The sequence below is a fragment of the Hermetia illucens genome, chromosome 2, assembly GCF_905115235.1.
Source record: "Hermetia illucens chromosome 2, iHerIll2.2.curated.20191125, whole genome shotgun sequence".
Taxonomy (NCBI): domain Eukaryota; kingdom Metazoa; phylum Arthropoda; class Insecta; order Diptera; family Stratiomyidae; genus Hermetia; species Hermetia illucens.
In genome coordinates, this window is record NC_051850.1 from 134,772,409 (window position 1) to 134,797,804 (window position 25,396).

The 25,396-nt window shown below is 41.0% G+C and overlaps 1 protein-coding gene across 6 annotated transcripts in view; it reads left to right on the forward strand.

The window, feature by feature from the left end:
* Nucleotides 1–25,396, forward strand: part of LOC119647419 (serine/arginine repetitive matrix protein 1) — a 114,431-nt gene that overhangs the window by 63,492 nt on the left and 25,543 nt on the right. For 5 of the 6 annotated variants that reach the window (XM_038048309.1, XM_038048310.1, XM_038048311.1 and 2 more), the window contains one exon: nt 23,166–23,278. In XM_038048309.1, the coding sequence (XP_037904237.1) occupies nt 23,166–23,278 (113 nt within the window). The remainder of the gene's footprint in view (nt 1–23,165; nt 23,279–25,396) is intronic. The other variant, XM_038048314.1, reaches the window with a different exon arrangement.

The window sequence follows — 25,396 nt, forward strand, 5'->3', positions numbered from 1 at the left end:
TATCAGATATCAGTATTAAACTATAATAAATAAAGGGTTTTGCTTGTAATCATTTAACTAAATAAAAGGTTTTGTTTGTAATCGTTTTATCGAAAATAGAATTATGGTTGCGATATGACAGAATGATTTTATTGAGGAAGAAACTAGTCGTAACAGAAGTGGTAGCAGAACCAAATATTTAATTACTATTACTACTGGATTACATCAGTATCAAACTAAATATGTATATTTTTTGATACGCATCAGCTTCTTATTATTTGGCCACACTAGAAAAAATACCGTTATATTTTGCTTTACGCTGAAAAGTACAAATGAACAGAAATGTTGCGTGCCATGGTTTGTAGTATTATCCTCTTCTTTTTCTCTTCAGCCTTTGTCCCGTTCACAAGCAGGGTCGGCTCGTCGTGATTGACTTCGGCATTTGGCTCTATCGAATGGTTTGTAGTATTATCCTACATTGGTAAAACAGGCAATTTTGATTGTGATAATATTTGGCATCACTGCACAAGTTTTGACCTCATCAATATGTAGATTTTATCAGTTTTGAAGATAAACGAATTAAAAGGGGTAAAGGTGCATACAGTTTCTACTTATACTAAAAATATCTATGGTGGAAGGAGCGAGCCACCAAATGTACAATCGAACACTAAGGGCAAAGGTAAAATCGCGCAGAGAATAGACCGAATTGTGGTTCAAAATTGTTGGAGGACCACAAATCATTTTTTAAAAAAGTTCAAGAAATCTTGGAAACTAGCGGTTTCTTGTTGTTCCCTTCGAACATGGAAGCGTCGATGTGCTGAAACTGGTCTAAAATTATACTGTTCCACCAAGAACGACGATGAGAGACGATGAAAAAGATCCATTCCATTTCACAAAGCAATACAAAGCATTCACTGCAGCTGACTGGGAAAAGGTAGAACTTGAATGAAAAGTAATTTCAAAGTATTTGTTATTAAAAAAATTTTCTCCGGCTAATTTTGCCTTTTTGCTTCCTGTTTAGTGACGAATTCACTTTGAAGGCATTGACAGACCAGTTTTTTCCATTCCATGTCGATAGTCAGGGGAAAAGTACCACCCATCCTGCGTTTAATTAATTTTAAACACCCTCCTTCAATGATGGTTTAGGGAGTGATTGTGAACAAAACTTTTGGACCCTTGTACAACAAGTCTTAAATGATATTTTTTGCCATTTAAACAACGAGTGGCAATAGAAGATCCTACAATCTTTATCCAAAGCAATGTACTCTGCCATACCCCGAAATCTGTCGAGGGGTGTTTGTCCAGTCCAAATATTGGCGCTTTTCCTTGGCCACCCAAATCTCCGGATATCAACTCCATTGAAAACGGTTTATGGGAAACAAAACCTTATGAAGTACAGGGAGCAACTGCGCCAGGCGCGGAAGTTTTACCAGTAAGCCAGCAAGATGAAGCCTTACACACCTCGATGTTCATCCTGCCGAGACAAAGAGGGAAATCTGATTTCCGACAGAATGGGCATATTGGAGCGATGGGTTGAGTACTTTGATGAACTACTGAACAATCAGAACATCGGCCAGCTGAAGGTCACACCAACTGACGACACCGGACAAATACTGCCACCACCAAGTATAGAAGAAACAGTCCGTGCAATTCATCGGCTTAAAAATCATAAGTCGCCAGGAGCCGGTGGAATTAAAGCCGAATTGGTTAAATATGGAGACGGCCAATTACACCAAGTGGTTCATCAACTTGTGCTCAAGGTATGAGACAGCGAATCAATACCTGACGACTAGCAAAGAGGCATTATCTGTCTCATACATAAAAAGGGAGATATCACACAGTGCAGCAATTATAGTACCTCTATAATTGCACGTTGCTGAGTACCATCTATAAAATATTCTCCGCTATTTTGCTAGGCCGGATAGCCCCATACGCTCAGAACATCATTGGCCCATACCAAAAAGGCTTCACTCCAGGCAAATTAGCAACAGATCAGATTTATCAATGATAATGGCCCAAGTGGTTGTGAAGATCAATTGTTGATGCTTCATCTCCAGGACATCTGTTAGCTGCAGTTATTGCGGCATCAATTTCCCCCTTATAAGTGTTACACAGGGCTTTGTTGTAGATTGCTTCAGTATTCGCTCTCACCTGATTGCCAAAACGAGTTGTAGGCGGTGTTCTAATTCCAGCCTGCAACACTATGCCAACGAGATAGTGATCCGAGTCTATATTTGCCCGCTACATGTTCTGACATTCATGAAGGCTGCCAGATGGCAGCGTTGAGTCAACACATGGTCAATTTGGTTGAAAGTGGTCCCGTCCGGAGAGGCCTACATATGTTTGTGAATCGGTTTCCGTGGAAACTAGGCACTTCCAACAACCATTTCGTGCGATACTGCTAACTGAATAATCCGCAGTCCGTTATCATTGGTATCCTTATGTAAGCTACGGGAGTCAGCTCTGTCCCTACTGGAGTGTTCAAATCCTCAATTTGCCTCGCAACCGCACAGTGCATAGACTTTCGCTTATGTTTTCAGAGTCGATAATAGCAGGTTTCATTTTTTGGCTGGCTAGGAAAACTACTTCGAGCACATGCTTTGCTGGATAGCCGCTATAATATACGGAATAGTAGCTCTTCTCCAGGAAACCGGTCCCTGTCCACCGCTTTTTTTGCAACGCAGTTACATCAGCCTTATACTGGAACAGGGTATCGGCTAGCTGCTCAGCAGCTTTCGGTCTCTGTCAGGAGTGCACGTTCCATGAGAAAGTATGCAAATCATTGTTCCGTTTTCGCTGCCGCATTTGTCGTTGTAAAATGCATCCTGTCCAAGACTCCTTCCGTGTCTTCGGTTTTCCATGTAGCATTATCAGCCCTACCCAACCCCCAACCTGGAGCGCCAGTTGATACAATTTATCCCATTCTTAAGCGCGGGCGACTCGCCCTCATCCTTCCTCATCTTCAGTTTTTCATTAAGAAATAACTCCCAACTAACACCATGTTGAATTGGAGATGGGATTTGGTAGTAGAGCTGTTGTTGGTAATTCAGCAGGCGTTTCCCAGGTTTTATGCTGCATCGTGGATATCAATCCACGTTTCGCCCAGGGACCCTATACTACCGGTCGCCGATAAACTTATGACAATGGTGTTCTCAAGGTTTCCTATTTAGAAATAATCATTCCAACACCAGGGGTCACGATTGACAAACCACTTACCGAACTTGTGATTTCGAGAGTTGCGCACACTGCTTAATTGATTGGATTTTCTTTAGGTAGGTAGTAGGTATTAGTAATCGTTCAACAACCCGAAGTGACGCTATTGTGGCTCATTTTCATCCCACAATCTCATAAAGGGGAGCAGAATCCAAAGAATTTTTTTCGCAGTGGCCGAACTCTAACCCTGGCTAAAGCGGGTCAATCCCTGCGGTGGTAGCCGATTGTCGAATGAATAACAATCGTCTCTAATTAATTCACCGAGGGCCAGAGTGCTTCTTGCGAGTTTTGAACTGCCAGCGATCAATGACCGATGCTGTGATGCACTTGTCTCATAGAGCACAAGTGTGTCATGTATTATATATGTACAGCTGATCTGCGCTTTGCCATATATTGATTAGACAACAAGTCAGTCGCAAACCCTTTTAAGAGGGCAAGAGTCATTACAGTCTAAGTGGCCGAGTAACAGCTTACCGCCCCAGGAAGTAGGTGCTAGTAAGTCAATCCCACCCAGAATAATTGCATTTACTATTTAGACGGAGAAAGGGTGGCTCGCTGAGACAATAATTCCTTTTGAACTGGGACGTAGAGTTCACTCAAAGTATTTTCTGCTTGTCGTGAATTGGTCACATCACCATAAGGTTTAGGAATTTTCTCCTGGGTGCGTGAAAGAAAAGAAGCGTTGATATGGATCTCAAGTAAGATCATGAATTAATGATCGCTTGCCTTCGCTTACGTATCACGTCCTCATCGTCTCCCAGGAGCCCGAACACGGTTCGCTTATAGGGCCAAGCTGTCGTTGGACAGTGGGGAAACTATCTTGCTGACTGGACGCAGACATCCTTAACAGCTCGTCCGAGAATATTGGTGAACACTGGGGCAATATTAAAAGTGTTCTTTTCCCCGATCATTAGTCACGTCCCGACATAGGGCCATAAGATCTCTGACATTGAATCGGATTGAGGAAAGTAGGAGGTCGAACTTATTGCCGCTACGAATGAGGACGAACATGATGCGTTTAAACTGCCACATCACGACGAGTTTCGAAAAATGCAGCATAGCGTACAACGCGACAAAGGGGAATCTGTTATTACGGTAGTATACTACCGTATATGATATCACAATAGAACTTACAGGTGATCCTGTGGGGGACATTAACGAAAACCTCCTTATCCGCGGCAACGAGCAGCTTGAGAGATGGAGGAAATATTTCAACAGTAGCAAGCGCGCTGGGCATGATGGCCTCCTTGCGAAACTGATTATCGAAGCTTCTGCTATTCCCGCTGAAGCTGCTTCTTCCACTCGTTCGTAAATCCTGGAGATCTAATATCTTTCCGACTGAACTGAAAAAGGGGATAATCGTTCAGAGGTTGAAAGAGGGCTCCCGTCTCAATTGCGACAAAGTATTTGCGCGCTCCCTGTCGACGCTAAGATTGTAGTTGAAATTACCATGCGAGGCATTAAGGAACAGAGCTTGATTGACGGAGAGTAGGCTGGATACCGCTCTGGACCCTTTTGTATTGACCATATCGACACCCTTCGGATATTTCGGAGCAGTGTACAGAGTTTAGAAAACAACAAGGTTTGATTCTATCACCAATGCAATTCCTTCTTGTTATCGACGTCCCTGTATGAAAAATGGAGTAGATTTCAATGGACCATGAAATCGAACTCTATATCAAGTGCGTGGGCTACCAAAGTAGAGTAATTCATATCGATTGATGTTGCAACTCTTGACACGCCAACGTGGACCTTCCTTGTTTTCATCACTTCTTCATTTCTCACTATTTCCATTAGTTCCCAACACCATTCTTAGGATGACCCCAATGACAAGGTAATTGTCTGGATTGTAATAGTATGGAAATTTTTATATAAAAGTTGAAACTCATTAGCAAAGAAATAGCAAGGATTGTGTATTAAACATGGAATTGAATAAATTGCGCGAAATGCATTGCTTATATATACCATATATTTAAAGAATTTTTGCATAATACAATGTTTGGGATTATATTCGACGAACTTTTCAAAGCAGAAACTTTAAGGTCATTCAAGTTCACAATGCGTTCAACTTGCAGTTCATTGAATATTCATAGCTACCTTAAAAGGCTTTCTTATTTCTTCACTACTCACTTTTCCAAAGCATTATGACGACCTATATTTCGTGGAGCAATCGTCCTAATTATGGTTTAAGCAGGTCGTCATCGCCCAAAAAGATGTAACAAAGCGGAAATGTCGCCTAAGTCACTTGTGCAATTGTTACGGCACCTACCATGTGTTCATTTGACAATAAAACAATAATTTCCACGCTACCCTGGTAATTGATGGAATGTGAATCTCTTTTGTGCGCAATGGTCTCTCTTCAAATGGTTATCACCTGCAATTACTGTCGATTGCCTTTCTCATTTACTTTGCGGCCTCTATTTCCAGGTGACCAGTTAGCCATTGTATAACTCGTGTTGCATAGTTTATTTTGATTGCTTTGAAGTTGCTCTTTCCCATAATTGTCATTGTTTTCGAATAGCACAAGAAGTCGTCTACCTTGGAATTCTAAGCGTAACCAAATCGGGGTCACTACCAATTTGAAGCCCAGAAGCTGCGGCTAGAAACACTGGTAGTTGGTCAGAATACCAACAATGATTTTGCGGTATTTGTTGTTGTTAACTGATGAGTAGGAGTGATTTCGTATGCTGACATAGGTTTGGAAATGTAAACAAATGCCAATAGATATGAGTAAACCCGAGGTCAAACCGCTACAGACCATTAAATTTGATAAAGAAATAGCTAAAAAGGAACAATCTTATTGGTGCCTTATTTCTAGATAATTTGATAGTGAATACAGGTGTCGTTAACGCTGCTATGCGCCACATAGGGGATCAAGCCAACTACATGGTATTCAAAGCAACTTAGGCATGTTCATCCAGTAGTTTCCAAGCTGATGAAGTCATTCAGTTATCTGCATTTAATTCACCTCTTGTTGGATGAAATTGTGCAAAGAGCAGCAACACTTCTTCTCTCGGCTGGTATCATATAAAAGCTGCTCTTGAAGAGCATTTCTGACTCTCCTTCATATTTTCTTTGAAACCAAAATTTGGTCTTCACTCATAATCTATGCGCTTAAGGCGCTAAAATATGCACGCAATGTTACACTCAAAATGGTCATATCTGACGAATTCATTAACTTGAATCCAACAAGCCTGAAATGAGGGCCGCTAAAACCATAAAACATTTGAAAACATGGTTTTATAGGTGCTTCACCAGGAAATTCATTACTAATTTGAAATTCCTCATGGCTCTTAAAGCCGCTGGCCGAGGTAACGACTCACTCGTAAAAAATGAAAGTAAGGTCAATGATCAGCGCACAGGGTTTATCCGGCTAGAATAAATTCTCTGCGGAGATGATGTGAGCATTGGTACGAATTTCGTATGATGCCATAAGAGCTGCATCAGCATTAAATAATAATGGAAAGTGGAGTGGAATTATGGTGTCATCGTTGCTTCCATAGCTGTCACTAAAAAAATGATTTTTGGGAATTATGTGAAAACATAGGAGTTGCTACATAATAAGAAATATACAGATATATTGTATTGTATGTATGCGTATTGTAGATCTATCTAGTATCTAGATATGCTTATATATACATGTATACATATGGCGTACCAGGTTAATCCCTGCCTGAACCGTGAACACAGAGCTGCATGTGATCATGCGGGTATCATGGATTGCGGGTAATGACATGAGCCACCGGGCTAGCGACGAATATCGCAGATCAATCTTGTAAATAAATAGCCGCAGCCAAGCAGAACGTTTCCATTTGTGTTTGTTTTCCTGTACCTTTCCTTCCTTATCGGGAGACTACACCCCCTTAAAAAAATCCGTAATCCAGCTCCCAGATGAATTACAATAACGTTACACTGTACTTTAGGGGCTCCCCTACAAATACCTAGCCAACGTCAAATTCCTATTATCGTGTTACAAATTTTGCACGAAATCCAACAGAGTATAGACATCTACTACATGACGCCTCTATAACCCATTTTCCAGAACGAAGTCATATTCCGGAATAAAACATTGTCAGTTGCCCCACCAACTACAAAACAATTTTTTTTAATAAATTTAATTTGAGCTCGGTGAGCTAAAGCAACTCAAATACTCCATTTGTAAGGCATTCCTTAATCCCAGCTGTTATGAGAAGCTTAGTAACTGGGGATGCTGATGCTTTAACCGAAATCCGCGTCGCATTCACGAAACATGCTGAGATGACCACAGGAGCTAGGCTAGATCCAAAAACTAAAATGAAACTAACAGGCTAGCGAGATTACTCGGCCGCTACTATGGTTGTTCGTCCCCCCAATCAACATTTTGGGCAGTTTACCGTTCTGGGTGTTTCGATTCAACAAAAGAGATGAAAAATTGAGAGAGGAGATTGTTCGGGTCATACAAGCGCATCTCAGAAATTCATCATGAAGAGCACATAGGTGTGTTGCGAATTTCATTGGAAACTACCATCTCTCCTGCGATATGACAAACACTGAAGTCCTCTAGCTGTAGAAGCAGAAACTTGCGGTATGCTTCAATCGCATCCCCAGATATCAAATGAGCTTTCAACGGAAAACAAATTACAACCAAAGAAAACGCAGGTCACAAAAGTAACTTCGACCTGGATCAGACTGACGATTTATGGAGAATCGCTTGGAGCGAATTCAAGTTCCTGGTATAACCATGCCCCATATAATTAAACTTGACATTCAAAGAGCCCTTGAAAGGAAAATTGAAAGGCGCCAGAAGCTGATAAGATTAAATACTTCTGGCTAAAGCGGTTTAAGAGTACACGTAGGGTATTAGCAGAATATTTTAATCAGATAATTTCTGACCCAAGCATGGTTCTATAATACAATTTTCAACCAAAGAAACAACCTATCTCATCCCCAAAGAAAAGAGTGCCTCTTGTCCTTCGAAATGTCAGCCGAATTACTCATCTCCTCGCCATCTACAAGCTTCATACTTCAGTTCTCTGCACGAGGATTTCAAACCATCTTTAAAGAACAGCTTATAATCGCTGATCACCAAAAGCGAAATATATCAATACATCAATTATAAATCAGCCTTTGACTCCATAATACATTCGTGGTTACAACAACTGTTACATTTATATAAAATCAAGTTAAATGTCGTTCTTTTCCTGAAAGCAGTGATGCTGTATTGGGGCATGAAGCCATCCATGCCAATTAGGCGTGGAATCTAACATCGCGACTCTCTAAACCCGTTATCCTATCTTTTTCATGAAAACAAGGTTCAAAGTCGAACATGTCTAAAGGCGTAGTCTACGGCGTCTAAATTGACGATGATAAAAAGACTATCTTTAGTGGCCAGAGACGATGAAGAGGGGAGGGCTACCCTAAGACATTAAAAAGTTGACGAACTGATAGCATATATACAATAAGGCGCGGTCTTTGAGGTTCCTAACCAGCCTTCGCAACCTCAACCCAGAAAAATGGAGGATGCCCCTTATAAGTGTTAGTTTTGGGTGTTTATAGAGAAAGAAGAAGTCCCCAAATCGAATAGAATTAGCTGTAATTCATGGCTAGATCAATGTAAATAGAATAAATAATAAACATAAATGGATAAATTTAAAAAAAATATATATATAAATAATCAAAAAAAGAAAAGTGGGTACAGAATTTTTAGTATAAAAGAAATCACCTTGTCAATAAAAAGGACACGGTACAGGTTTCCGCGGATACAAAATCGATTACTTGCTTACCAACCCTCCAAAAATTCATAACGCCCATTACCAGTGGAAGAATCATTGCGCACCTCGAGACCAACAACATTCTGTCCAAGGAGCAGACGGACTGCCGAGTTGGGTCAAGGGGTTGCCAAGAGCAACCCATTATCGACTCAGTAGTTGTAGGACAGGCAACTAGACGACAAAGAAATCTCTTTATTTGCTATATAGATTATGCTAACGTTTTCGACATTCCTGCGACCCGTAACGCAGGTACTGAAATCGCATCTCTTGGGGAAGAATAAAATAAGCCCACTGAACATATTCTCTACCCCTTCACTGAGATTCGGAAGATTGCCCTAGACGAAGATCGATCTGAAAAACAGTAACGGATACGGACGACTATGTTCAAATTCTGAAGACATCACCCCAAATCTGCCGTGGAACGGATGAACCTACCTTGTGATATCGGAGGCAAAAGTCTGACTAACGTGGAGATACAACATCACATCGAGTCGACTCGCTACCCGCTTATTTTTACAACAAAGAGCAGGCGGCTTCCTTGCATGCGGCTGTTTGTAAGGCAGACTGACTCCACTTAACTTGAAGGATTGATCTTTCAATCCTCTGAGTGGGGTGAAGTCAGACCAAGAGCCGATCGACAAATGGAAGTCGAAGGTAATGTGCAATAAATAGGTGAATTTGTCAGCCGTTTGTCGATTTGCATATGTCGAACAGATGGCTTCTGCTGGGGAGCTCTTTGCTGGGACGGAGGGATTTATGTGTGCTATTTAGGATGGTGTGGTCACAACCTGAGCTTATAAAAAGCTCATAATAAAAGAGCGGGTGGAGAACAACCAGTGCAGAGTGTGTGGTTCGACGTTAGAGACGTTGAGCCATCTCATTTCTGGCTGCACTGTTATGGGATACACGCACAAGCATAATGATGTATGCAAGGTGATCCATCAAAACCTTGCATACAAACATTGGTTAATCACGGGAATACGTCCGGTTAAGTCGCAAGCAGTACTTGATAGTTCTGCAAGAGCATTTATTGGGACCGGCAAATTCTATTGACTGCCACATATCGCACAACAAACCTGACGTGCTGTTAGTTGACGGGTCACTCCGCGTATGTTATTGTTGTTAATATCCCCCATAATAGTTTGTTGATCGGAAATAAGTGGAGAAGAGGGTGAACTGTGAGCCACTGGCTCGGGAAATCAAAGGAATTTTGCATCTCGAGCGGATGGTTGTAGTTCCTATAATATTGTCAAATACAAGTATTGTACCTAAATCCCTCGTGGCTTCCCTTGATACTCTGGGACTCTCGCACAGTCTAATTTAATCCATGCAGAAATACACCATTCTGCATTCATATTCGATGTTGCGTGAAGTTCTCGACGGATTCTCCAACTAACATACCACCGGCCACAACCACCAGCACCCCTTTATCTTCTAAGTAGGTAGGATCGTCCGAGCCTAAATGCTTGACACTTAGTGCGTTTTCTCCCGGCAGCAACTTTTAACAAATCCTTTGAGTCCAGCTGATCACCGGTTCAGCTCCCGCTCATTTCGCTACAATCAGGGAATTTGAACTTCAAATTCAATGTCGGTGGTGGCAATAGCAAAACTTGTTTCAAATTTTCAGAAGCCGTACGTCTCGAATAAATACGACAACAAATCCCCATTCGCGCAGCCAAAAAAAACCGTTATGATTACATATAATAAGGTGCAGCAAGGACACCATTTTGCAATATCAGGAAATTTCTCGACAAGTCTACAGAAGGATAATGTCTCCGAAAATCCTTGAGACTTTCCATTGAGGCATACGCTTTTCTTAAATTCCTGCATACACAGGTTATTATCAAAGTCTCTACAGAGATGGCAGATAAATTTTCTTTATTTATCTTAGAGAGAGGTCTTAGGAGTTCGTAGCATTAAAACGGACTACCACTGCACCTTCTGGTCTGCATGTTTTTTTGCCGGTCTCAATACTTGCCGTAAACGTAACTATCGAGTACTGCCTGGGGTACATATTGACAAACAGGATACGTTTCCGTGGTCAGTCTACGTTTATATGCAAGGTTCTAACGCGTTACCTTACATATAGCATTATATCATTGCACGTGATGGCACAATACAGCCAGCAATGAGATGATCGATAATGACCTCTTTGCAACTCTATGATATAACTCTTCTCTTCCTGGGAGAGAATGTTGCTGATCTCTAGGTGCACATTGAACTTTCCACTAATAAGAGGCGCTTGGAATTTGCAGAGAGCTCGCATATATGTAATCGGATTTTTTCTGGAAGTGAAGTTCCGGATCGCGCCCTTTTGTGGGCAATATAGATAGACCCCGCAGTGAAGTTCAGTGGAAATTCCTCCGACCGACTGATGACCTTATTTATGATATGTGCCAAATGACTGTCCATACTGATGAACTTCTTGTAGCAGAAATTTTGCGCCCAGGGCAAGACAGGGTCCCTCCACTTTTTCGAGTTGTTTATGGATTTAATTAGGTTACTTTCTGAGGATAATAAGTAAGTGGAGTTTATTTTGCTCGGCATAGTGGGGAGACAACTCCCTACGTCCACTCTAATTCCATTTTCCCGTTATCGACGCTCTGTTGAGATTTGTTGAGGGCCCTATTATATTGCATTCCTATCCACACAGCCCCAATATAATTTTCTAGATCTCTAGACAATATTTACCCTCCTCCGTTTTCTCTCACTCCCTGGTCCTTCCCTCTAAACTAGCCATAAGTAATCTGCCGCTGTATCTTTGGCCTCCAATGTTGAACGTAGTATCCATAGTCCAATTTTCTCTCGAAATTGATATTGGGGTCGACCATCACCTTTAGGTACATGATAGCAGGCTTTAAAGTGATAAATAAGCAACCAGCTATATGCTATTGCTTTTTTTATGGTTGATGATAAGGATCTCGTATTTTGTTCTACTAAGTGACGCTCAACCATTCTCATACATGTTTTTATGTGTATGGTGAATGAGCGTGAATGCTTCTACTCACTCCTTTGTGGAGTTTAGGGCGTGCACATATTCTCATTTTTCAACAAGGCTAAGTTTGAACTTCATTATTATCACACTTAATGCTGTATAAGTGATATGCTTGCAGTAATGGAATAGCAGAAAAATAAACACAAATATCTATAATGATGAAGATGCGAAATAGATACAAAGAGATTGAGAGACTGTCATGAGTTTGGTGAAAACCAATAATTATAATATATACTTTTCAGGTTACTTATTGTAGGTCGGTAACAAAACCAGACTTTGCCTCTTCCACCAACCGCCTTATGGCCCATTTTTCGTAACAGGAAAGATTTCCTGATGGCCGCTATGGGTCTAAAATTCACTGATGAGCTAGATCGTTTTCCTCTAGTTCAAACATGGACAGCCATGCTTTTGAGGTTTCGAATTATCACATCCGAAATCAACATATACAATATTTCCTCCCATTTAACTTGGTGAAGCTACAAATTTAAGTTATTTTTGTTCCATCGAAGTCAACTTCCGGGAACTTCACCAGTTCTTCCCGTCTCGCTTGTTATATGTTGGCCAAGGCCCCTGTCTTCCCGGGATAGTTATTGTCCTCTGGAAACGAAACTGTCAAAGCCCACATATGAAGTGAGTTACATCTTTCTACGTTGAGTTTAAGGGGAAAGCCCCATATATACCTTTATACGGTGTCCAGCCACCAAAATACCCTATATACCGATATCTACTCAAATTGAGTTAATCATACTATGTTTGCGGAAAATTAACTAGAAATCCCCTTTAAGTTCACCGTAGAGTCATAAAAGTAATAATATAAATTATAGTATGAAGCATGATATCCCCAACTTTGATCAAAATCGTACTGTCACTAACAAAGTATTCTCTTCCGTGTACATTTACTACAAACCAAAAGATCAAATATCAATATCACATTAATTACCCACAACTACGTCAAAATGGAATGGTTCTGCAATCTCAGATATTTTTAAACAAGAAATATACAAAACGTTTTAGCACTGACGTTAATCCACGCCTCTGCGCTTTCTCCTTTGTTTTCATTGAAAAGAATTGTTTGTTTCCTCTCTAACTCTCTTTTTGAGTCCACCGCCCTATGGGGAGGCGAACTTGCATCACATTCATGACATTTCCTTCGCTTACAACTTTTTCTTCCCCTCTCACCCTATTGTACCATACAGAACCATAATAGCTCATACCATGTTTTTAACGACCTAGTATATATTGTTTTTGTCCTTCATAAATGTAGATAACTAAATTATTTTTATCCGGAACAAGGAGTACGATGATCCATGTTCGGACACTGTTCCTCTGCTTGCTTTTTTCTTATTTCTGCACCTCCATATTTCGTAGTTTTTCGTTGGGCTCTTTGACTTTCACTATCACCGGCTTTGGCGTTGGAGGAGACTGCAGGCTCGTCAAACTTGCCGTAAATGGGTTCACCACCAGTTCCAGCGATTTTTGCATATCTTTCAAATAAGTGTTCTTAGCAATGGTGTGCTCCTTTGGACCACCTATTTCTCTAGATTGCTTACAGCCTCAGATACAACGGTGGCCAAATGATTCCCGAGGCACTGCAACCGAAAAATCCTGTTTGTCAATCCATTGCCGCCGGCACTGGAATTTGGAACCCCTCGGCTGTAAGTGCCGTTCCTATTTTTTCCTCAATATTGTCCTCTTTTTCTGGATATTCTCCCAAAAGTACTTTACTCATACATCCATGCATACCTCCAGATGCGTACATGTTTATATTCATCCTGGTATCAACGGGCGATGCAGAGTCAACTCTTGTGGAATATCTTATATAATGGGATCTTACACCTGCCGTCTAACTGAGAAAAGGGCAACATTAATAGTCAGATAGCTGACCCGATAAAATAACTCCAGTCCAATACATAAGCTGATTCCAATCATCGATATGTGGGTTAATCGTCGCCATGGGGGTTGTAGTAACCAGTTAACGCAGTTAAGTATCTATACAGGTTTGTCACGATGAATCTCCTCCATGTCCAATTTGCGCAGGCAAAGAAGAAGGCATAGAAGGGACGTAAAGTACCAACATTTAGAGCGTGCCTTTCCTATTGGATTACATGTTACGGATAACAAGACGTAATGGTATTTATAACAACCGTCCAAAAAAAGTCAGCTCCATATCCAAAGGGAGAGACTAGCGATAGCCGCACCTGAATTGCGGCATTATTGTAACAGACCCAGTAAAGTAATTAATATCTATCTAATGACACTTTTGCAAGGTTTAGCAGTTTCAAAAATTCCACATCCATCGCTGACCAAAAAAAAAATCATACCTACTCTTCGATCTCCTCTTATCCATATTAAAGCGCACGCCTGATTGCAGATTTGATAACAGACACGCACAGATCTGTCTGTATGCCTGTCTGAGCTATTATATAAGCGCCATGTGAAAAGTGACAGCCTGCCACTCACAATCTTCAAGATTTTGTCAATGTTTGCACCCCACACATCATGACTGTACTATGTACCTCCCAACAAAGGAAATATCATTTTGAAAAAAATAAAATATACACATTGTATAATTATACGTTGTCTAGTCTGCATTTAAGATGTTGATTAACCTCTTCTTCAGATTATATTTAATCAAACTTTCAACAAAAGAACTGCCAAAATCGGGGTTGATATAGCTATTAGCAGAAGGTCACATAAAAAAGAAATGATATGAAAATCTAATGTTCCAAAAATGTTAATTCAATCTTCATTTCTTTTCAAAATTATTAATTTTTTGCGTGTACCAAGGTGTTAATAATGCATTTTCATTGCAATTACTTTCTCAAAATTTAACTTAAAATGCTGTAATAAGTGCACTTACGCTTTTGTATTCACACATGCGCTGAAGTTTTTTTCAAGAAGGTAAAGCGCTTCAATGGACGTATTAAATAATAACTTGTCCGAAAATTAAATTGCATTGTTAGCGCGTACACAAATACAATTTCTTGGACGCACGGGTATACTATTCATTAATTTTCCAACACAGTTTGCAGTTTTTGTGCCCTCAGCCTCATCTTCGTCAAAACGGGAGGAGGTACTTGTGTCATCATCACATTCGATAATTATCACTTCATTTGTGCAACAAGTCAGTTAGGAATCATCAATAATCCAATGATTGAAACCAATTGATGGTCAAACATACATTAGTTTGAAAGTAATCATAATTTAGTGGTGTTTTTTCCAACTTAGTTTTTCTAGTGAATGTCGTTAGGTAATCGCCTAACTAGGTGCAAAGGTTTTATATGATTTGTTCAAATATATCTGACTAATCTTTCTGATTTCAATTTTATAGATTTTTTCGCAACCAGAATATTAATTTACCTCAATATGACACTTACATAACAGTATCTAAGAAAATTTTATAAAATAAATCTTTAAAAAGACGTAAACAAGAGAACCATTCATCGTTTTCAACCTTTCTTTATAATGAAGATTCTTAAAAATTAGCCCTTATTGTCCATGTCCTTGGCTATCACGTTGACATGATGGGGTAGCTTAGATTAGTTAACTACTGCACTAATAAATATGGAAAATACAAATTTGTACTGTCCAAGTGATAAAGTCAATCAAATGGCGGCTGAGGCACGAATGTGGAGGCCTTACCAGATTGATATTCCCCCACAACGAAATCTGTTGAAGACATGCTCTCCATCTTGCAGTGCAAATCCTGCAGTTAATGTGTACGGCGCAGTCAGCCAAAAAGGAGAGTATAGCAACTCCCATAATCGGAAAAACTGGGGACCCGTCTGCGACCACTTTGACGATGGTATTATGGGCTAACTCTTCCAGAAAACGGAGAACCAACAAGAGGAAACTTTAGGCGCAATGAGGGAATCATCATCATCATCAACGGCGCAAAAACCGATATCCGGTCTGCCTTAATAAGGAACTCCAGGCATCCAGGTTTTCAGCCGAGGTCCACCAATTCGATATCCCTAAAAGCTGTCTGGCGTCCTGACCTATGCCATCGCTCCATCTCCGCCAGGGCCTGCCTCGTCTTCTTTTTCTACCATAGATATTGCCCTTATTGACTTTCCGGGCTGGATCATCCTCATCCAAATGGATTAAGTGACCCGCCCATTGCAACCTATTGCGCCGGATTTGATCCACAACCGGATGGTCATGGTATCGCTCATAGATTTCGTCGTTATCTAGGCTACGGAATCATCCATCCTCTGTAGGGGGCCAACAATTTTTCAGAGGATTCTTCTCTCGAACGCGGCCAAGAGTTCGCAATTTTTCTTGCTAAGAACCCAAGTCTCCGAAGAATACATAAGGACTGGCAAGATGTGTCTTGTACAGTAAGAGCTTTGACCCTATGGTGAGACGTTTCGAGCGGAACAGTTTTTGTAAGCTGAAATAGGCTCTGTTAGCTGACAACAACCGTGGGCGGATTTCATTATCATAGCTGTTACCGGTTGTGATTTTCGACCACAAATAGGAGAAATTATCAACGCTCTCAAACTTGTAGTGTCTTATCTTTATTCTTCCCGTTTGGCCAGTGCGGTTTAATGTTGTTGGTTGGTTCGTTTTTGGTGCTGACGTTGATCTCACGCCGCCTGCCCAATCTGGATGATGGCAATTTGTACGTCTCGGGTCGTTCTTCCATAATGTCGATATCGTCATCATACGCCAATAGTTGGGTGGACTTAAAGAGGATCGTACCTCTTGCATTTACTTCAGCATCGTGGATCACCTCCTCGAGGGCCAGGTTAAAGATAACGCATGATAGGGCATCACCTTCTGTCGTCGTAGACCGTTGTTGATGACGAATGGTCTTGAGAATGATCCTGCTGCTTTCATCTGGCCTCGCACATTGGTCTGGGTCAGCCTAGTCAGTCTTATCAATTTCGTCGGAATACCAAATTCTCTCATGGTCGTGTACAGTTTTACCCTGGCTATGCTATCATAGACAACTTTAAAGTCGATGCAGAGATGGTGCAACTGATGTCCATATTCTAACAGTTTTTCCAACGCTTACCGCAGAAAGAAAATCTGATCTGTTGGTGATTTACCTGGAGTACCTTTTTGGTATGGGCCAATGATGTTCTGGGCGTATGGGGCTATCCGGCATAGCAAGATAGAGGAGAATATCTTATAGATGGTACTCAGCAACGTGATACCTCTATAATTGCTGCACTGTGTGATATCTCCCTTTTTATGTATGAGACAGACAATATCTTTTTGCCAGTCGTCAGGCATTGATTCGCTGTCCCACACCTTGAGCACAAGTTGATGAACAACTTGTTGTAATTGGCCGCCTCCATATTTAAACAATTCGGCTGTAATTCCATTGGCGACTTATGATTTTTAAGCCAATAAATTGCACGGACATTTCTTCTATACTTAGTGGAGGCAGTGTTTGTCCGTCGTCTTCAATTGGCGGGACCTCCTACTCGCCGATGTTCTGGTTGTTCAGTAGTTCATCAAAGTACTCAACCCATCGCTCCAATATGCCCATTCTGCCGGAAATCAAATTTCCCTCTTTGTCTCGGCAGGATGTTGTGGATGGCTTCAGTGTTAACTCTCACTTGATTGTCAGAGGGGATTGTAGGTGGTGTTGTTATTCGAGCTCAGAGCACCATGCCAACGAGATATTGATCCGATTCTATATTGGCCCCCTATATGTTCTGACATTCACCAAGGCTGAGAGGTGCGGGGTTCGATCAATATGTGGTCAATTTGATTGAAAGTTGTCATATCTGGGACATGCTTCGAGGGTTCGTTCTACTGCCTCATAGAAGGTATCCTTCTCCGACTCTGCAGTCTCTTCTGTAGGAGCATGAACATTAATGAGGCTTATATATTTAAACTTGCCTCGCAAGCGCAGAGTGCACAGTCGTTCGCTTATGTTTTCAAAGCCGATAACAGCAGGTTTCATTTTTTGGCTCACTAAAAAATCTACTCCGATAACATGGTTTACTAGATGGCCACTATAATATATGGTGTAGCGACTCTTCTCCAGGAAACTGGTCCCTGTCCAACGCATCTCCTGTAACGCTGTTACATCAGCTATATTGGAACAGGGTATCGGCCAGCTGCTCAGCAGCATTCGGTCTATACAGGGAGCGCACGTTTAATGAGAAAATGCGCCAAATCGTTATTCCTTTATCGTTTCTGGGATCGTCGTTGTGTTATCCATCCAGTCCGAGCATCCTGTTATGGCTTCGTAACAAGTTGTTTTCCGTGTAGGACTGTCACTCCTACCGAACCCCCAACGTGGAGGACCAGTTGGTACAATTTGTCCCGTTTTTAGGCGCGGGAGGCTCGCCTTTATCCTTCTTCGTGTGCAGCTTTTTGTTAATCCTATCCGAGACTCCTTCCGTGGCTTCCACGTAAGGCTGTGAGCCCTGCGGAACCCCCAATCTGGAGGGCCAGTTGATACAATTTATCCCATTTTTAAGCGCGGGAGATTCACCCTCATCCTTCCTCATTTTCAGTTTTTCATTAAGAAAGAACTCCCAGCGATCATCGCGTGGAGGTGGAGATAGGGTTTGGTAGTAGAGCTGTTGGTGTTGGTTCAGCAGGCGTTTCCCAGGTTTTATGCTTCATCGTGGGTACCAATGCACATTTCGCCCTGGGACCTATACTATCCTTTGACCAATGAGGAAGTATTACCGCTTAATTTTTTTCTGTCAAAACAATCTCTTCCGCCTATGACAGGAAAAGCGGAAGATGAGAGGAACTTTTCAAATTCTCGAAGAAGTGAAATACCTAGGAGTTATTCTAGGTAAGAAGGACGAAAACATAGAGGTGAAGATGAAATTAGCTCTCACCCCTTATATAGGCTAGGCTATAGATCTTCACTTCGACATGAAAACGTCGGTGCTAGCCTTAATGCAAAGGACTATATATCAAGATGTTACCGCTAGCATGAGCGCAACTTCTGGCGCAGCTCTAAATGCGCTATACAATTTGCAACCGTTATATGAACCGTTTATTTTGAAAGTGTCATAAGTCACTTTATTTTTAAAATGAGATATTTAAGGGTTTGCGCTTTAATAAGTTTAAAAATATTTTTGATAAATTCTGAAAAGCTTCACTGGGATTTGTTATCTAAAAATTCTTATATTTTTCTCAGCATAAATAATGTTGTATAGCAGTTGGAAAATAACAATTTTTTCATTACGTAAAGTGACTTACGCCACTTTTACAAAAATTATTGGTTATATTAATTTTGTCCGATGTACTTTACTAAGATGATATTTTGAAAGCCATGAATAAATTAGAGATATAATAATAGTAATTTATATCAGGTATTTCATTTACAGGTTTATTCACCTTAATATTTATAAAAGTTATAATGTATTTAATATAAAAATCATGAATAAGAGTGATTGAATCCTCAGTAATCATATTTTGTTTCAAATTTGTAAAAAACTGGCATATTGGAGGTATATAATGAAGTAATTCCATCATGTCTTTATATTTTGCTAAAGTAACAGGACGGAAACTAGCGCGAAAAATTATTTTTTATTTGTGAATAACACCTAGGTCTTCCTCTTTTTGGTGACAAAGCCAAAGTCACAGATCCATCTTTTTCATCTAAAGTTAGTTTATAACATATTTCGTAGCTTCTTCATCTGATTAGATCACTCTTCTTCTATGGCTAACGTGCAGGGAATGTTCCCTTAAAATAATCATGTACGTCGTATATTGAAAGCCATCTAATCCTTTAACTAAAACGAATATGCTTTGCCTAATCTACTGCCTTCTGACAGCCGCAAAAAGAGTCGGAAAGGCTGGTTTAACTATGAATGTAAGCTAGCAATGGAACGGAAGAATGCTACATACCGAGTAATGTTGCATTCTCAAAGGACGCGGGCAGCCGCGAAGACTTATCACGAACTCCGGCGAGCGGAGAAGCGACTTCACAGACGGAAAAAGGAAGCCTGGGAGAACCAACGGATCTGTGAACTCGAAAAATACAGCGAGCAAAACCGCACCAAGCGCAGAAGTTTTACAAACAAGTCGGCAGGATGAAGCCTTACATACCTCGATATTCATCCTGCCGAGACAAAGAGGGAAATCTAATATCCGACAGAATGGGCATATGGGAGCAATGGGTCGAGTACTTTGATGAACTACTGAACAACCACAACATCGACGAGTTTGAGTTCCCGCCAACTAAAGACGACGGAGAAATACTGCCACCACCAAGGATAGAAGAAATAGTCTTTCCAATTCATCGGATTAAAAATCATACGTCGCCAGGAGCTGGTGGAATTACAGCCGAATTGGTTAAATATGGAGGCGACCAATTACACCAAGCAGTTCATCAACTTGTGCTCAAGGTGTGGAACAGCAAAGATGCATTATCTGTCTCATACATAAAAAGGGAGATATCACACAGTGCAGCAATTGTAGAGGTATCACGTTGCTGAGTACTATCTATAAGATATTTTCCGCTATTATACTAAGTCGGATAGCCCCATACGCTCCGAACATCATTGGCTCATACCAAAGAGGCTTTACTCCAGGCAAATCAGCAACACATCAGATTTTCTCTCTGCGGCAAGCGATGGAAAAACTGTTAGAATATGGACATCAGTTGCACCATCTTTTCATCGACTTTAAGGCCGCCTATGATAGCCTAGCCAGATAAAATTGTACACGGCCATAAGAGAATTCGGTATCCTGATGAAATTGATAAGACTGACTAGGCTGACCCTGACCAATGTGCGAGGCCAGATAAAAGCAGCAGGATCACTCTCAAGATCATTCGACATCAACAACGGTCTACGGCAAGGGGATGCCCTATCATGCGTCCCCTTTAACCTGGCCCTGGAGAAGGTGATCCGTCATGCTGAGGTAAATGCAAGAGGTACGATCCTCTTTAGGTCCACCCAACTACTGGCCTATGCTGACGATATCGACATCATGGAAAGAAACACCCGAGACGTACAAACTGCCTTCATCCAGATCGAGCAGGAGGCGATTGGCGCGAGATCTTGGGCTGCACATCAATGAAGGCAAGACAAAATATATGATGGCAATGTCATCAAACCGCACTGGTCAAATGGGAAGAATAAAGATAGGAGAATACAACTTTGAGACTGTTGATGTTGATAATTTCTCCTATCTAGGGCCGAAAATCACAACCGATAACAGCTATGATGATGAAATCCGCGCACGGTTATTGTCCGCGAACAGAGCCTATTTCAGCTTATAAAAACTGTTCCGCTCGAAACATCTCACCATAGGGTCAAAGCTCTTACTGTACAAGACACATCTTGCCAGTCCTTATGTATTCTTCGGAGACTTGAGTTCTTAGCAAGAAAAATTGCGAACTCTTGGCCGCGTTCGAGAGAAGAATCCTCCAAAGAATTTTTGGCCCCTTACATGAGGATGGACGATTCCGTAACCTACCTAACGACGAAATCTATGACGGTTTTCCTCAACAAAAATTTTACTTCGGCCTAGCTTAGGTCTGGACTTATGACGGAGTTCACTTGAATGGGGTACGAATTATACCAATTACGTGTTTGCGATTATATTTAAGTGGAGCGATTACCATTTGTCATTACTTTCGGTCACGCTGCTCCCAGGACAGAGGTGAGGCAGCGTCTGATGAGTTGCCTGTGCCGTCGACGAAACCTTCAGTCAACTTTTTCGTTCTTTTTTGAAAAATTGGGTGTTTAACCCAAAAAAGAGGAGTCCATGGGCTACAAAAGAGGAAATAAGTTGCTTCTCAAGTGGTCCGGTTCGTCACCAAGTGGGTGCGGACTCAGGACTGCCAGCATCTTCAACAAAAAATGCAATAATGACCCCAAATGCGAATGAAAAAAGGGAGCATGATAACAGACACATTGCCGGGAAGGAAAAATGCCCGGGAAACCGTAAGCTGCACGCTTCAGATATGAAAGGTTTTGTGTATTTCTTATATAAGGACATTTGAGTGTACATTTGTTGTTTTGTTACACACAAAACCTTAAAAATTAGGTTTATTCTAATAAACCTCAATCGTTGTAGGGTCGTTTAAAATTTGCTTGAGCAACCCTATTGAAATTGTTGTTAGAAGTGAATCTTATAATAATTATCATGGTGGCGCATGAGCCACAGATTCGACTGATGAAGCAGCGATACGGGCGTACGGTCGTGAAGCCACTTGGCTCTCGAGTGTGATAACATGCAAGGAGGCGCAGCTTATTAGTGGCTTTTGCACATAGTTTAGGTTTAGGAAGGTGACCTAAAAACATTTCGGAAAAAGAGGTTTTCCAGAAGCGTAGACCTGATCTATGTCAGTCCAGCCCTGGCGTTCTATGTCGTGATGCGCCCTTGAGGGCTACACAGCGATCACCAGCTAACCTTTTTTTGAACCATGGATGAAGCCACAGAACAGAACCCCAGCATGCTCCAAACCGAAAATGGTTGGTCTGCAAAAGCCTTGGAAGAGCTTACCTACATAGAGGTGTGGTTGAACCAACCTGATAAAGAAAGCGACTACTGAAAGAATCATATTCAAAACCTATCTAGTGATGGAAGTCGTGTCGCGAAAGAAAGGACCTAGAGGAAACTCTAGGATAGGGGCTGGTTCCAGAAAACCTCTTGCGGACAATACAAGCGTGTGAGGAGGATTGTTATGCGATCTAATCGAGAGTAAATTGCGAAGAGCAGAGGAGACCCGGAAATCACGATAGCAGATGCCAGCAGGAGGCACTGAGTGTAACGGACCACTCATGTCTGATGTTCAGAGGCTGAACTTCTCTCCCTTCCTACAAACTGCCCCGACATTTTATCCTTAAGAAAGTAAGCTTTGTAATTCAGATTATTCATCCAATTTAAAATCCACCTCTTACGATGAAAATGCAATAATTTTGAATCGCAGGGACAGGGAAATAATTGTCATGAATTTCACCCTTCGCCTTACCAACGAGTGTGCCCGCAAATTCTGGTCAAAAGCTTGTATCAACGGTTCCACTGTAGGTGGTTGTCTATAGAAAAGCACGTTGGAGATTTCTACTTGGATAAACCCATAAAAGCCATCTATTGGCGGAAGGATTCCTTTGTAAATGCTTTTCATCTAAACATAATTTCCTGTAAACATTTTGGATAAAGTGATATAAAAAACGACTCGTCCTGCTGATTTAAATAATTGTTCGTTTCTCTTTGGTTTGATAAATTCATCTAAATATTTTATCTGTCGATTTTTATGTAAATCAAATTAATTAATTTTCTTTTAATTGCAGCAGTCAGCAGAGGAATCTGCTTCAAGTGCAAATGAAACAACTAAGTCCACTTTAACTGGCATTCCTCAAATTGATTACATCTGGGATCCAAATCTCCCTCGAGAATTAAATGGGTAAGTAAACTGTTAAAATTTTTATGAGTAAGCGAACTTGAAAATGGTACCGCAATTCTCTTATACGATTATAAATATAATATAAAATAATCATAATAATTAAGGACGGTTTGCGTGCTATATTCTCCAGTTTTTGAGGTATCGCGGGAAACAACCCCTTATTGAAATCGGTTCACTATTTTCGCACTGTCTACCGGGAATCAATCGAAGACACTACCGCAAATGTTATCACTGTATGGAATTTTTACCCACTAAAAGAACCCCTTAACAACTGTTGTTTCCCCCGCGAGACCACTGTAAAGAATTAGGTTGGATTAAATTCGCAACCCCGTTTCACTCAGCCTAAATTGGATCTGACCCACCATGTAGCCACTGCATTCGAGTTTTCCTTGCATGAATGCATTTCTCCAATTAAGCTTTCCGTGTTACTGGCTTTCCACAAGTCTACTTCAGATTCTTCCTTCAATCTGATTTTCTCCCCTTTATTCAAAAAATAAACGACCTGTTCATAGGTCGCATCGTCTGGTTGCCCATTTTAATGCGAGCGGTCGTTTTCTTATGAGACTTCATCATAAGCACAACTTCTGCTTTATCCTCCATGAGTGCAAAACTAGCATAATTCAGATACTCCTTCAAAGCGGTTATTGTTTCAGATAAAGACAGTTCTATATTCTCGGGACATTTGACCTCAGGAAAGATCCTATCCCCAAGTATACGTCAAAGGTCTCCACAAATATGTCCAATCCCGACTTAACAGCCAGTTTTAAGGATTGGTTTGGTGTGCTGTCAAGACCTGGTGTTCGGTTATCTACCAGCCTCCTATAAATCTCCAGCACTCCTTTAGCTGTTACTAACGTTATTAACACCGGTCTCTGGAATCCGTTCCTGTCCCTCCTCTGAACGATTGTCAAGAGAAGTCTGCGACATGTAATTGTGCGGAGCTGCTTGAGCTTTAATGGATTTATATCTACCACTGTTGAAGGTCGTTTGAAACAATTCCTCTTGTTTCGCAGTATAGCTAGTTTTGGGGCCCTTCTATTTAGGCACGTTTCTTCACCTCCTGATCACTCTTAACCACTGCTCTCTGAGCCGTTCGTCTGGCTCGATAATACATCGACCGAAGATCAGATAGTTCACTATTCCACTAGCAATTAGAGCTTCTATTGGAGAAAGTATAACGACACGGCATCGATGAGTCACATGCCGTCGCGATGTATTCCGTGATATGGGAGACTATCAGAAAGTGTGCCTGGTATAGTGTTCTGGTCCAACCACAATTCTATAACTGTTTGGCCCTCAGTTGTCTCAGCAAGCTAAACTGGCATGCTTACCATTCTTAGATGCGAAGACAATTCCCTGGTGATCGCTGCATGTATGGTGTTCACGGGAATTCCAGAATACATCACAAGTGAAGGAAACACGAAAGACAGGTCCAGAACCCAATCAGGCCCTGCTTTTTGGTATCCATTAACCATCGTTAAACAATTTGGTGTCTTCTGCCTACCTGCTTGCCTGTTTATCTATCTGTCACAGCCACTTTTTTCAAAAAAGATGATATCAATTGACACGAAAGTTAGTGGAAAGATTAACACCGCGTAGCCCCCGGATGCAGTAAAAAACATTGCTCTAGATAGAATTTAAGAAGGGGTCTCCATACATGTAAAACGGAATGTAACATTTTTCCACCTAATATTTGGGATATCAAATGAAAAGTCTCAATTAGTACTTTCTGTAGCAAGGTTTGCATATCTGATCTACATAGCACTTTAATCTGAAATAAATCATAGCGGTGTCTGTATATTCCAGAGACGCTGCGTACCACATCTAAGCCTCGACCTACTGCAAATAATACGCGTATATTACTACATTTGGCACATTGACTGCACACCTCGCCCCGCTCCCTAAATTCATCCTAAAACCATAGAATAATAATATCGTTGATAATATGTAGCACCCTACTGGAAAGTTTGGTGGAAATCCTACTATTACTAACAAAGTTATGTTAGCTAAATATTCTTTATTTTGTGCAAATTTACCGTAGCCTAGGACATCATGTATAGAATATCGGAATCACATTAAAGTTCTTAACCCGAAACTGGAGAAAAATCAGAAACGAAT